Raw genomic sequence first — 13,774 nt, 5'->3', positions numbered from 1 at the left:
CAACACCAGACTCAGATCTTTACAATATTAGATCAGTTAACCTCTGCTTTTTTCACTGATCTGGCTAGAAATTAGGCTGAAACTGGAGCGCTGGCCTTAACCTGGAGCAATCCATCCCAGGAGGCCCCGCTAGCCCCGGCTGGAAGCAGGTGGCTGCCAAAACCCCAGGGATGCCGGTGGGTGCAGTCCTGGCGGGCTGGGACAGTCCGGGTTGGGTGGCAGCACCTCTGAGGGAGCCCAGAGTTCAGCCCGCCGTGGGCTCCCACCCTCACACGCTGCGCCCGGCTGAGAGGAGCCCAAGGCTGCCTGGAGGCTCCCCTTCCCCCCGGAGACCCCAGGGAGCTCCCTCCAGCGCAGGGAGCGGGGCTGGGACACCTGTTCCTGGGACACCCGATCCCGGGACACCTGAGCTCCCGCCCGGGCTCCCCCCGCCCACCCTGTGGCGGCGAGTGCGGAGCGAGCGCTTCGCGCTGAGCCCTTCTGGACCCCGCCGCGGCCCGTAGGCGCCGCTGCCCCGGAAGCGGACGGGGCGCTGGGACATTCAAACGGAGCGGAGCGGCCGCGGTGCCGGTGAGCGGGGCGGGGGTCGGGAGCGGGGCCGGGACAGGGACCGGGGCCGGGTAGGGGAGGGCGGGCAGCGGAGCCCGGCTGGAGGGCGCTCAGTCCCGGTCATCCCGGTGGCAGCGCCGCCGCAACCGGGCCCCGCGGTTCGCTGTCCCGGCCGGCCGCTCCGGGCCCGGCAGGAGCGCGCTGGCGGCCCGGGCCGCGCTCCCGAGGGGTCGGAGGTGCCTGGCAGGAGAGACGGCGGGCCAGGCTCTGCTCCTGGTGCCGAGGGTGCGCGGGCTCCGTGCTGCTGGGGCTGGAGCCTTGGCTGGGGATTTGGACACCCGGGGGGCGTGTGATGGGGGCCAGTGGTGACCCTCAGAGCCAGCCGGGGGACAATAACAGGGGCGGTTTTCATCCTGGGCCCAGCTCAGCCAGTCCTCCCTCTGCACGTGCATTCTGGCATTTCACTCGACCTCGTCACCGTGCCCAGGCAGGGTGGATATACCTGTACCCACCTTTGCCTTCCCTTTGCCCTCTTGGGGTTATTTCAACTCCCGGTTGCCCGCAGAAGGCTGATAATGAAGCTGTAATGCGTAGGGGTTTGTATCTCTTTCAGTGCTGCAGCTGCTGACTGCTAACGCGGTTAAAGTTGTAGAAATTACAGGGAAGGCAAGCTGTAAATATTTGTTCTTTACTGGTAAATAAAGATGACAAATTCCCTCCTCCTGGAACCAAACCATTGTTTGGAGCGTAGTCTCACTGGCTTTTATAAATGTTATCTGCTTCTGTTGCATTGGTAACAAGAGAAGGTGACGTATAAAGAAAGCTCGTGTAGACCTACCCGTGTGTGTTTGTAATAGCTCGGTAGCAGGTCAGTCTGTTAGGAGAGTTTAGCTATTGGCCAGCACCAATGGAAAATCTTAGGAACAAGAATTGCAAACCACATAAAGATTTTTTTCCTATTTGTTCAGGGATTTTTAATTTTTGCTTTGCATTGTGAAGCCTGCTCACATCCGTGCTCAATTACTTAAGTAAATCCCAGTGCAGTGGATGTTGTTTCTCCAAAAGGGCCGGAGCAGGCACGCTGAGGAGGAGCTGGTTCTGCAGCCCTTGGTCCCTGCTGGATAATGTCTCATTCCTAGGCAGGATGTGCATGGAGGAGACTGCCTGGGTGCTCATCCTCTGTGCAATAGCAGCAAAAGGGAGAAGAGGGCTGAGTAAGGGCAAAGAAAAATTCCAAGCATGGTGGGAGTAGGGAACTGAATATAAATTTCACTTCTGCTGATCCTTGTATTCTGTCCTGCCAACATCCCTGTGCTTGGAAAAGGGAAGGGAGAGATGTAATGGGCAGTATCCTTTATTTAATCTTAGAGTCCTGTGCCCCACAGTTCTGGGATAGCAGAGATGACAGTGAACCTTGAAATTCTTCTTGTAGCAGCTGGGGTGAGATTCAGCTGTTCAGCTTCAAACTTGTCCTGAAGTGAAAAAGAGGCATTTTTATGAAAACACACAGTAGCCAGCAGTTGCACTGGGCTCCATTATCGAGAAATTCTCATCTTCTTCTTTGATTTTACATACAGCAAAAATCATTGCTATGTCCTGTCTATACCTATAATTTACCTCAAAGTAGCTGAGCATAATTTAGTAGATTGTTTTGCCACAAAAGCTTAAAAACTGAAGTGCCTGAAAAAGGCTTGAAAGATGCTTGGTGTGCTTAAGTTTCATACTCATCCAGCAAAAGTGGAGATGTGATACCATCTACAGAAACTGGTGCTGGATGGAGCAGCAGGCAGTGTGTCTTAGTCAGTAAGAATTAGGAGCTCTTGGAGGATAATTATTATTTTACTTCTGTTGCACTGGGAGGGAGATCATGGCAAAAAAGGCTGAAATGGGTAGTCTTGGTGTTTACAGGAACTGTCCTGTGCCATGGAGAAGTGTCAGTCACTGTGGGAGGGGAGTGACGGGCAGTGTTCACTTTTGACAGCAACAGTGAAGCACTTCAGTAAGGATGCAGTTATTTTTGAGGACTCCAGGCTGGACAAGACAAGATTTTGCTTCTGATAACCACTAAACTGATGCTTCTGGTACAGTCTGTCAGTTGCTACTTTAATTTTCCTGGCTTTTTCAAAGGCAAGGAAGAGCAGATTAAAGGAATCCTGTGTATTTGGGGTGGGACAAAATCCCTGTTTTATGTGGTATGTGGGCAGGCACAGCTTATGGGCTGTGGTCACTCCTAGGTTATGGACAGGGATTTGGGGCAGGGCAGATGTTGAGTACATTGTGAAAACTCTTCCCCATACTGGAGCGATTTACAAACCCAGAATTCCTTTCCTGCAAAAAATTTTATACTTCTGTGTCTTTTGGTGTAATCAATTATTTGACACTTTGTTTCAGGAAAATAAACCTTTTTTCCTCTGTGTCTGTTTATAACCCTCTGAAGTTTGGGGCCTTTTACTGCACTATGGACCATCTGGGGCACACGAGGAGTCCAGGTGCCAGGGAGGGGCCGGGCAGGGCGGCCGCCCCCCAGAAGAACGCGTACGCCAGGCTCGTGCAAAAGCACCACAGCGGGCGCTTCCAGTCCTACCTGAACCACATTGCACAGAAGATGCAGCTGGAAGAAGGCTTCTCCAATGACCCCAGCTTGGATCTGGATCTGCCTCTGAGGAGAGGCCTGGTGAAGGATAATCCTGTCAGGAATGGGATAAACATGCACAGCTATTCACCAGTGAGAACATCTCACCTGGAGCAGCCCCTGCCTGGGTTTGAGAACGATAAACCCCAAAGTGCTCTGAACAGATCTGCTCTTAAAAAAAATGCCATTGTTAGTCCAGAGGGAGACTTGGATGTAGAGGAAGACTACTATGTGTATCAGCGTGGAGCTGCATCTGGCTTGTTAAATGTGAGTGACAACCCTGGTGGGAGAGCATCAAACAGCCTGAGACACCGAGGGGCTCTGCAGAAATCTTCTGGTTCTGATGAGAGGGAGGAGGAGGACATGTGGAGGAAGAAACATAAGAAACGAGGCAGATGTCCTGCCAACGCTGATGGAGCAGCTGGACACTTGTTGACTGAACAGTTTGGTGAGGATGTGCTGGCAATGAATGCCAGAAAAAACAGTCACTTGTCTCCGGGTCAAGTCCAAGGTGAGTTCACTCTAATGAATTGTTTGGTCCATTTGCTGCAATTACTGTGGAATTGAATGCAATATGTTAGTCATGAATGAGTTAACAAGAGCCAGTCCTGTTCTGTCCGGGTTAGTCAGCCCTTGGTTACCTGTGGGTGGCTCGGTCCTGGTTTACAAGTAAGCCATGTGGCATGTGCAGATGCCTTCATGTGGAGCCAACTCGATGCTGGCAGGACCTAATTCCCTGGCCTAAACCCTGTGACTGTGGCTGTGCTGCTTCCAGGATCAGCTCAGGTCTAGAAGAGCCCAATTTCTGTGGTGTAGAGTCCAAATTAATAAGACCACTGGATCTGAGCTGATTCAGGGCACAGTCATGCTTTTCTTTGCGTTGCTTCTTTGAATCTGGAGTGCTGGTTTGCTTTTGGTCCAGGTAAATCCAATACTCAGGGGCTGAGATGTCTGTATAATAGCCAATTCCTGAGAGTGTTGACTCCAGGAAATTTTGCTGTTGGTAACAAAGAGACCACGTTTTGCAATACTAAAGTAAATGTACCTCTTAAATGTGATGTTCAAGGCAAAAACCCTACTTAGGGACATAAGTAAAATTTTTATTAAAAGAATCCCAGAATACAGCAGGAACAAGGAACTAAAACCAGACACTTGAAATTTCATTTCTCGGTGTAATGGGTTAAAACTTTCTTTCAATGTTATTTATGCTGAAATACTTCGATAGCCTGATCTTATGAGCTACTACTGAAGGAACTCATAAATGTCACCATGTTAAATTCTCTGTAACAAGTAGAAAAGAGATCGATTTCTCAGCTGGGTAAGATCAGCCTGAGGCCCATCACAACTCCTGAATTGAAAATCAAATAACTGTTTAGCTAAATCAGTCCTAAAAACTAAGCCCTAAGACTCAAGAGGGGCAAATAATATGCTTTTTTCTGGGTTATTTTTGAGTTTGTGGCAATACATAATATGCTAAAGTTGGTAAACTTCTTGAGTTCTTGCAAGGCTGATCATAGATAGAGATTTAATGCAGATTACGGTAAAATTTGTTGATGAGTTGATGAGCTTGATTTTTGGAAGGCTTTTTTTTTTTTTTTTTACATTGTAACACTATTTGTTGTGCTTAGCCTGTCATAATAGACTTCTCTTCCTTCAGCTTTTGAAGCGTAGGAAGAGCAGATGACAGATGTAGAATCTCAAAGGCATACAGTTTATATCCAGGAAAATTACAGGTGCCTACATGGATAAAATAAAAATAGCCTGGCTTTCAAAAGCAAACACCCCCAGTGGCCTCTTGCTCTGGCTGGAAGTGGAGTTGCATGAACCCTTTAAAAACTGGTTGTTTGTTTAGTGTAAACACTTAAAGCAGAACATGTTGACCCTTGTGTTTGACTTCCCAGGTGGAAAACTCACAGTGTGGGAAAGATTATTGGAAAGTTATTTGCTCAGCAGTGTCACCTTTCTTCTTCTTTCCCTTGCATGCCTCCCTAGCCACCCTCCTGTGTAAGCTGTGACTGGTTACCCTCCAGAACGCTTGCAGGGATGTGAAAACAGTTTCTTGGGGAGGGAAGAAATAGGAAAAATATATGTCACTTGTTTCAGAGAAATGTCTTTTCTGCTGTTCAGTCTGAGTATATTTTAGGACTCTTGTTTAAGTGAAATGAAGATTCTGCGCTAGGCAAGTGCTTAGGTATAAGAACTCGCACATCACAGTATCAGATTAATATTTTCTCACTTCAAAGCTTGTATTTCTCTCTTGATGTTGATATAAGTCACGTTATTTTGCATAGGCAGGTGTCTGGTTTGATCAGTTTAAATCAAGGTTTGTGAAGCTGTGATGACAAGAATTGCTTCTGCCATACCAGCAAGGCGTATCATCTTTTCAGGAGTGACATTTCCTCACAAATTAGCTCTCTTCAGACTGTTGTAGGCTTTCCAAAAGGCTCTTTGAGCTAATCTCAAAGGCAAGCATTTCTCTTTATACCATATCATTTCATTGTCCTCTTCTTAACAGCTCTTCAGCTCAGGCTTAGCCATGGTCGGGTTTGCAATGACCCGAAAACTGTCAGAAGTAATAGTGAAGGGAGATAAGAGTGATTTGTGAAAACCCTTTGAGCGCCCTGGGGCAGGCTGTGGGCAGCAGGGGACTGGTCCCTGTTAATGTCCTTCCAGTGGCAGAGTGCTTGCTCTGGCCTTAGAGGAAAGCCGAGTTGTTTAGGGAGCCCCAAGCAGGTATCTCTGAGCCCTGGAGGTCAGTTCTGCTGATGTGTTCCTGTCTGGAGTTCCCTATAGAAACTGCTTTTCCTAACTATTGGAGGCTTTGCAATTGAGAGAGCTGAGTGTGAACAGAACTTCAGTGTCCTTGTGTGAAACATGACACAGTCATGAGACTGCAGGGTGGATTCCCTCTATGGCATCAGCTCCCTTGGATTTGGGAAAGTGAAGCTGCAGATAGAGGAATCCCACAATTGCTCCCTTCTGCACAGTTTTAACCTCTGCGAGGAGAATCACTGTAAAACCTCCTGCTCTGAAGTTTCTTCCCAAACAAAACCCAACAAACCAGAAAATAATCTTAAAATATCACTTTAAACTGTGATGCTTAGGGTTTTTAATCTAATACAATTTTCCTCCTGGTATTTTCCCTTAAATCTCCAATCCTCTAGATTCTTTGGGTGCTAAAATTTGCTTAAATTTCCTTAACAGAAAGTTATCAAGTCCCTTGGGTTGTTTTCTGGTTTTGATCAAAGGCTCTTCAGGTTTTTCCATTTTAATCCATAGTTAGTAATCAAATTCTTTTTTCAGACTGAAAGAAATTGCTGTCATAAAAGGGCTTAAAACCTCCTTTTTCTTGAGGACAGAAGTGCTGACTCTTTCTGCAGCATCTGTCTGTCACATGGTAGGAGTTGAGATTTGCATGGCTGCTCTGCGGAACTTCAATATTTGTGATGCTTTGCTTTGTCAATAAGTAGTTTAGAACAAATACTGTGTTTTATTTGGAACAGCAACATTTCAGTTGCATTTTAAGCACATGCAATTGCCAGCCTGTTTTTTGAGGGAGAATTGCTTTTTGACAGGACATTCCCAAGTCTGGTGGAAAGCCTAGAAATCACACATCTTCAGAAAAGGGCTGTCCTTCAAACGTGGAATGCCACCTCCCAGCCACACTTGGTTTCAGAGGATCTTGAGTGCTAAAGTACCTGATAATGAGGTGGCTTTGTTGGTGTTGAAGCTTGGGTGGAGCAGGTGCCGGTCAGGGCTGATTGCTCTGAGATAGGTTCAGATTCTGCAGGCTGGATATACTGTCTCGGTCTGTATCTGCAAACAACTCCCTTGGGAAGAACACTGTCAGCTTCTCTAGGTATCCTCCTGAGGCTCCTCTCACTAAAAACTTCTTAGGTTTATGATGTGATGGAGGAGGTATCTTGCCCATCTGCTAGGGTCAGCATGCCCCCTGAGTAGAAGCAGACAATTCCTGGGCAACAACATGCCTCATCTGAAACAATGGAAGATTTCCACAGCCCTTTCTGATTTATCATCTGTCTGACTCTTGGCATTTATTTGCCCAGCCTGTGGTACTTAACCAACTTGGGCAGCTTCCACGGAGGAGTGGTGCTGGCAAGCAGGCTGGTGTTTAGCATCAGGGCTTTAAAAACAGTTGTTGCTGTTGGATGGTGGTGTTGTGCTTGTGGCTGCAATCCTGACATTTAAAAGGTTCTGGATAGGTAAAGGAAATATCCTGGATCGACTTTCCCGTGTGTTTGGTGGGCATAGCTGCTCAAGAAATATCAGCCTTAATAAGATGGCAAAATCTCAGGTATTTTGTCTTCCCATGGTACTCTGCAGTATAATTAATTGTGTGTTTGCCTTTGTTTCACTGGGGGAACTTTGGAGGAAGAGCCACAGCTTCTGCTTTTCCTTTCTTGTAATGCTAATTTGGGATAATGACACTTTTTAGTGTCGAGTCTTCCCATTCTTTTGTGGTGGAATTCAATTCTGAAGAATGCTGTTATCTCCCTATCCGGCACCAGTAAACATGAGCCAGCAATCTACTAAAGGCCGCAGCATCAGCTCAATAAATGGAGAATGTTGGTTGCTGTGGAAATCTTTAAAATGTAGCTAATCTTGCCAGGTTCAATGTAACGTTGCTTAGATGACATTAATCACAGTAATAAGATAGGGGAGAGAAGGGAAAACTGGATTTACTGTATGGCCCCATCTGAGAAACACATGAAAAATAGAATGCTCCTTTCTCTAATAGTTTAGGAACGTCATCACAAACATAAATTTCTCTTGCTTTTGATAGAAAAAAAATGCTGCATTCCTGAATCTTGTGCAACTAATGTTTTTGGCAAACATCAGCTATAGTATGTGAGTTAATATCTGATGTATCCTCTCTTGGGGAGATGAGATCTTGCCCTTCCAGGGACTGTGTTTTTTATATGTGATCTAATAACTGTCTTCCGTGCCCTTTACCAGAGCCCTGAGCACACCGTGGTGCAGCAGGAGCCCTTGGATTTGGCAGCAAAGCTCTCACTTCTGTGAATGAAAGAGCTTCCTTCACCTACTAGTGCTCAGGTGAAAACGCTCCTTGGTGGAAATACTCGTTGCTATTAACCTGCTATTTTTTAAAACTTTTTTTTTTCTTTTTTTCTACTCACTAGCCTCCATTATGTAGTGCAGGTAATTATGCCTGTCAGTGTGGTGTTGGTCCTAGGAAAGTAATAAGCTCACAGAAGAATTGAATTGATTTTTAATTAATATTAAATATTTTCTTTCATGTGACTTGTCATCAATTTATTTAACAAAGGTCCAGTTGAGCTCTTCGGTGTCAGTTTCTTATGAGAATAGGGTTTTAATGCCAAAGGTGTGAGTATGGATGTTAGTCTATGAACTTAATTAAATCACAGCGCATGTGCAGTGGTATAAAACCTGTTTAGTCAAACTAATTAAACGCAGCAATAAATTTAGAATGGTTACCAACAGGTGTGTCTGGTTCTTGCAGTGTCATGTCCTGACCCTGTGCTGTTTAAAACAATACATCTGTCAGTCATCAGCAAGAAGATATATAAGTAGGCATGAAAAGGGGTTTTTTGATGACTTGCAGAGTATTGAATAATGAGGGTAGTTACTGGCAGCCATCTGGATCAGTTGGTGGACTGGGAGCAGGCAAAACAAAACCCATTTATCGGATTGCCAGCGCAGAGCCGTGATAACAGTGCGAGGAATCCGGTGTGGGAAGCAACAGCTTGGAAAGAAGTTTTGAGCTCTTGATGGATTAATCAGCTGAACGTCCTCCTCCTGTGAAATGCGGCCAAAGAGGTAATGTACGAGCATGGGAATTGGGAGATGGAGTATGGACTCCGTGTGTCTTTGGCACGGCAGCAGCAGCTTCTGGAGTGTTGTATCCCGTGGTGATGCCCTCGCTTTGAGGCGGATGGTGATGAACTGATGAATACTCAGAGGACAGCCATAGGGAAGATTAAAACGCTGGGATCGTGAGTGAGTGATTTGAGGAACCCTGCTTTAGTTATCACAGAGATGCTTGGGGGAGGGGAGTTTTCAGTAAATTGCCTACATGGGGAACAGATGTTCAGTAATAGGCTACTCAGTTGAGCAGATTATGATATAATGCATTTGAGGCTAAACAAATCCAGGCTTGAAATACAGCACAATTTAGCAGTGAGGGTGAATGACCATTGGAACAGTTTTACCAAGGCTTGTGGTATGTGGGCTGTCACCAGCACGTTTAGAAGCTCTGATAAGAACTTCCACCACTGAAAAGCGCTGCCATTCAAACAGGAATTAATTTGTAAAAGCCCTTTGTCCTCTGCTGGCCATGGGGTCAATCAGCCCACACACCCCGGTCAGGTCTGACCTGTTACTCAGGTAATGTCCAAATGTCTCCTTCACCATGGATATCCAGGTAGGTAGGATAGATTCTTTGCAGCTGAATTCATTGGTTCTTGTGGTTCCTCTCTAGCCCGTGGCTGCTGTGGACTTTCTCTTCTGCCTTCCCCTACAACTCTCCTCCTACCTCTCCTGTCCCAAATGCTGTTGCCCGTCTTTTGCCCTCCCACCCCAATACCCTGCTAACCAGGACCATGAAATGCCATGGGCTGCTTGTCCTGAACTCCCTCTTGTGGGGAAAGCCAAGCTGTGGAGAATTGAGACTTGGCTGGGGCAGGGTGGAAAACAAAATGTTGTGATCTATTGCATAAAATAGTATCTTCTGTGACAAAAAAAAAAAAAAATATTTCCAGGGTGCTGAATGAAAATGTCATCAGTAGCAGCTGCAGCCCACAGATGTATGGGGCATGTCCTGCCTTAGAGAATATTCCAGGCTCTCTGCAAATAAAAGCCAGCGGCCAAAATGTGGTTTTGTTCAGTTTCTATGTTTTTAGGCATTTCCCCCCACAGTACTAGGGATTGTGATTTATGTACCAACTGCACTGGGTGGATAGTATGGGGAATGGTTTGTCAGCAGAACATGTTCAGCAGCACCTTGGGTTACCTCAGGATGTGTAGGAATCTGAAGGCAGTTCTTTGATTTCTTCAGCTGTTAATGTCTTCCAGTATGTTAGCATCTCCTGTCAGGTATTTTGCTTTTCAAAGCCTCTTAGCTTCTTCTGTTCTTTGAGCAACTTGCTTCTCTCAGACTACTGAAGCCCAGAAAAATCAAAGACAGAAACTTCCACAATATTGTGTTTTTAAAGTGTTTTTCTTGAAGTCTTGAAGAAGCCTTTTCACAGTGTAGTTGCTGGATAAAACAAAGAGCAAAAGGTATTGTAGAAGATGTTTAGGGAAGATGGAAGGATGAGGGGGAGTGGAAGCAGCCCTGACCCACATCCCGAGGCAGGAGTGGAAGGCTGGAGGAGTGCAGTCATCAGGCGGAGTAGGTAGTGAGGAGGTCACTAGCAGGGTGGAGCAGGTTCACAGAGAGTCCTGAAAACCAAAAGAGATGTACCCCCTCCCTGACAACACCACTGCGCTGCTGCACACAGCTGGAGCACAGTAACTATTTTGATAAACTTTTAGTCTATTGCTACTAAATGAGTTTCGTCACCAGCCCTTCGTTCAGAGCCTGGAATGGTATCTTTGGCTCTTGCACTCCTGTAGTATTCCTACAACACAAACCCTGCTGAGGAATTGAATAAAACTGCAATTACTGTCTGAGTTACTGAAGTCAAAAGCCTGCAAGCATGAGGATGCTTGGAAGTGTTTTGGAAGTGGAAGCATGGTGTCATGAGCACATGATCTTGGCGGTCAGGAGCAGTTTCCACAGCATTGTTTTCAGCAGCAGAAAGAATCCATTGTGCATTTTTCTTCATTTCAGTTTTTCAAAGCCTAGGCCCTTTCTAAAAGCCAAAGTCAGCAAGAACATTTTCCCTAGTTTCATGTTGAAATCTGGGGACATGCAGCACAAGAGTTTTTGATAACTATGTGTAGCTTAAAGCAAAAGAGCAGTGGCAACATGTGCTTTCCACCTTATGCATGCTTCTCACCTCATTTTCATGAGTCCAAAAATGAGCATCTGTCCCTATTCCCGACTTCCCTTAATATCCATGGACATGCCACTTTTTTTGCTACCTTCATTCCTAAGTAGGAGTGTTTCTTCCTCAGTATTTCATTCTAAGGATGTTGGATGTCTGAACCTTTTGTGATCATGTGCAGTGGCACAGTCACTTCCAAAGGCAGCTTATGGCCCTAAGAACTCCCTCACAAACCATGACAGCCTGTGCTTTCCTGCCTGGAGTCACTGGCTGGGGGGGGATAGGCTGCCTGTCTGCAGCCGGCTTTTTCCCCATGTGGCAAGGATTCCCTTTGTTCTTTTTTTTTTTTTTTCTTGAACTCTTCTGAGCAGATTTTGGCAGACTTTCTGCCAAAGCTGTTTAGAGAATCACCTTCTCCAAAAGGCAGGATGAGAGAGCTCTCTATGTTTGTTCCTGGATGGCTCACAGTGTGCTGGTGCACAAACACAGCCATGCCCATAGACAACCTGCTGGCTGGCACAGGCTGAGCTGTGTTTGCTGTAGAGAGTTGCTGGTAACCAGTTGGGCTTTTCCAGTCCTTTGAATTACTGCTGAACTCACATTTTAGAGCTGTGTGGACAGGCCTTCATTTAACACAATGTCTTCTCATTTTATTTTGAGTTGTCTTGACAGTGGAAAGTTAAATTTAGATGTTTGCTGTGGCTGGACCCTGGTGGCCCATCATAATGGGTCAGTCAGTGGGGCTGGGGGGCCTGGGAGCTACCTCTGACAGCTGGATTTCAAGACAGCACCCACTCAGTTCAGGACATCTGCATAGAATTTGCATTTTGGCTGAGCCTGTGCATGTAAATGTAGGTTTGTATTGTTTCTCTTCTTTGAATGACTGTTTAATTAACTTTAAACTTAATTATGTAATCTTCCATCTGCCTAAATCCCTAGACTGCTGTTATATCGCCATTGTTTTCCAGTTCCACCAAGATATTCCCTTTCCTGGAAGTTTTCCCTACTTTTTGATGATTAAGATAATTTCAAATTGTTCATTTCCTTGGCTACTTTTGAGGAGGACTCACAGCAATGTTGTAGGAACTCTGTTAGCTTTATGGTTTGGCTTGGACCAAGCAGAGGAATGTGCTGCAGAACCTCCAGTTTAAGATTCTTTGAATTTACATTTCATGAGAGAAGAAGGATCTTCTTTTATTTGCTTCTGATAAGGAGAATGCACTCTCAGTTATTCTTTTGGATTCCAGATTGAGCATCTGAAATATTGCCTACCATGTTGATCTCCTGCAGGTCTCTGTTGCAATGAAACATCACTGAACTGATAACATATCTCCAAGTCTTGCCTTTCCACTCCTACATCGCTAATGAATTCTTTCCTATGACATCCTCATTTGTCTCTATTGCTTTGTCTTTAATCTCGAGCCATCTACTTTATTTAACCTCTTGGCTTCAAGATACCGTAAAATGCATGGAGGTGGTTCTGTTCCAAGGCTGTCCAAGAACTCTTTTACTTCATATTTAGAGAAATGTGGAAGCATGACTGTTCCTAACAGGTTGGAGCAGAGCTGTGCTTTCAGTGAGCGTGGTGGATGGGGTTTGTATTACTGGGACTCTAGCACAGAGGCAGATGCAAGGAGTGTCTTTTTAATTCCCAGTACAGAACTCCTTCCCTGAGCAACTATACCAACAGCTGTCTTTGTGTTTTTCCTTTTAAAACTAAATAGAACAAAAAAGGACTTGGCTGTTACCATTAGCAGGGCATTTAATCTCTTAAATCCGCAAAATGTTTTGCAAAACATAAATAGTTTGTTACTTCTGGCCTGCCTGTGACCAGTGTTTTTGTTGACATAACTCACATTTGAGATCACTTCAATGGTGTTTGTTGCTTTTGCCTGTTGTTTTTGCCTGTGTGTGGTAATTTGATCCCGGATATTGTAGTAGTCATTTAAGTGCTTGGAGATTTTTGTTTTAGTCACTTCTATAATATGGCATCTACTGGATGTCACTGGTGCATTAGAAATTCAAAACAATCTAACAGACACGTTTTGGGTTTTAAAATTTGAGAGGGAATTTTTCTAGAGGCTTCTTTGAGCTGCAGAAAATATCAAATAGCTTTGAAATTGCCTGTTTAAATCTACGAACGGGGCAGGCACAGGGATCCTAGCAAAACCACCCTGATGTTAATGCAGTTTGTACTGGCAAAGCCTCTTCTGCTGGGAGAGTTTATTTGACTTTGGAGAATGAAAGGGGCAGTTGCCTGGTGCAGCAGTGCCAATAGTAGGTCTGTGCCTGTCCAAAGCTCCCAGCCAGGAGCTGCATCCCCCCAGCTCATCAAAGCTGTGCAGTGACAGAGTCACAAAAGTACCTGAGATGAGTTGTTCAGGAGCTATGTAGGATTGTGGATTTTTTTATGTCCCAGATGTCTTTCCAAAACAAGGCAGAGTTTGTGTTGGCTGAACTTTAGTATTGAGACTATTAATACACCCTGTTACACATCAGCATCCATAGTGCCTCATAAAGTTGCAGATAGAACTTCCTGGCAGCTCTTGGAGAGTATTCATTTGCTAAAAGACCAAATTTGATGGTTTCTAAAATTTGCTTT

General features: G+C 45.4%; 1 protein-coding gene across 3 annotated transcripts in view; it reads left to right on the top strand.

Annotated features, from left to right (window-relative positions):
• The first annotated feature begins 521 nt into the window (after positions 1 to 521).
• Positions 522 to 13,774, top strand: part of DIS3L2 (DIS3 like 3'-5' exoribonuclease 2) — a 181,322-nt gene continuing 168,069 nt past the window's right edge. For 2 of the 3 annotated variants that reach the window (XM_083868744.1, XM_083868742.1), the window contains exons 1-2: positions 532 to 570; positions 2,941 to 3,692. In XM_083868744.1, the coding sequence (XP_083724870.1) occupies positions 3,008 to 3,692 (685 nt within the window). In that variant the 5' untranslated portion in view covers positions 532 to 570; positions 2,941 to 3,007. Of the gene's footprint in view, positions 571 to 2,940; positions 3,693 to 13,774 lie in introns of all 3 variants that reach the window. The other variant, XM_083868743.1, reaches the window with a different exon arrangement.

Source organism: Zosterops lateralis (genome assembly GCF_965231275.1).
Source record: "Zosterops lateralis genome assembly, chromosome: 10".
NCBI lineage: Eukaryota > Metazoa > Chordata > Aves > Passeriformes > Zosteropidae > Zosterops > Zosterops lateralis.
This window is presented reverse-complemented; position numbering and strand designations above follow the sequence as displayed.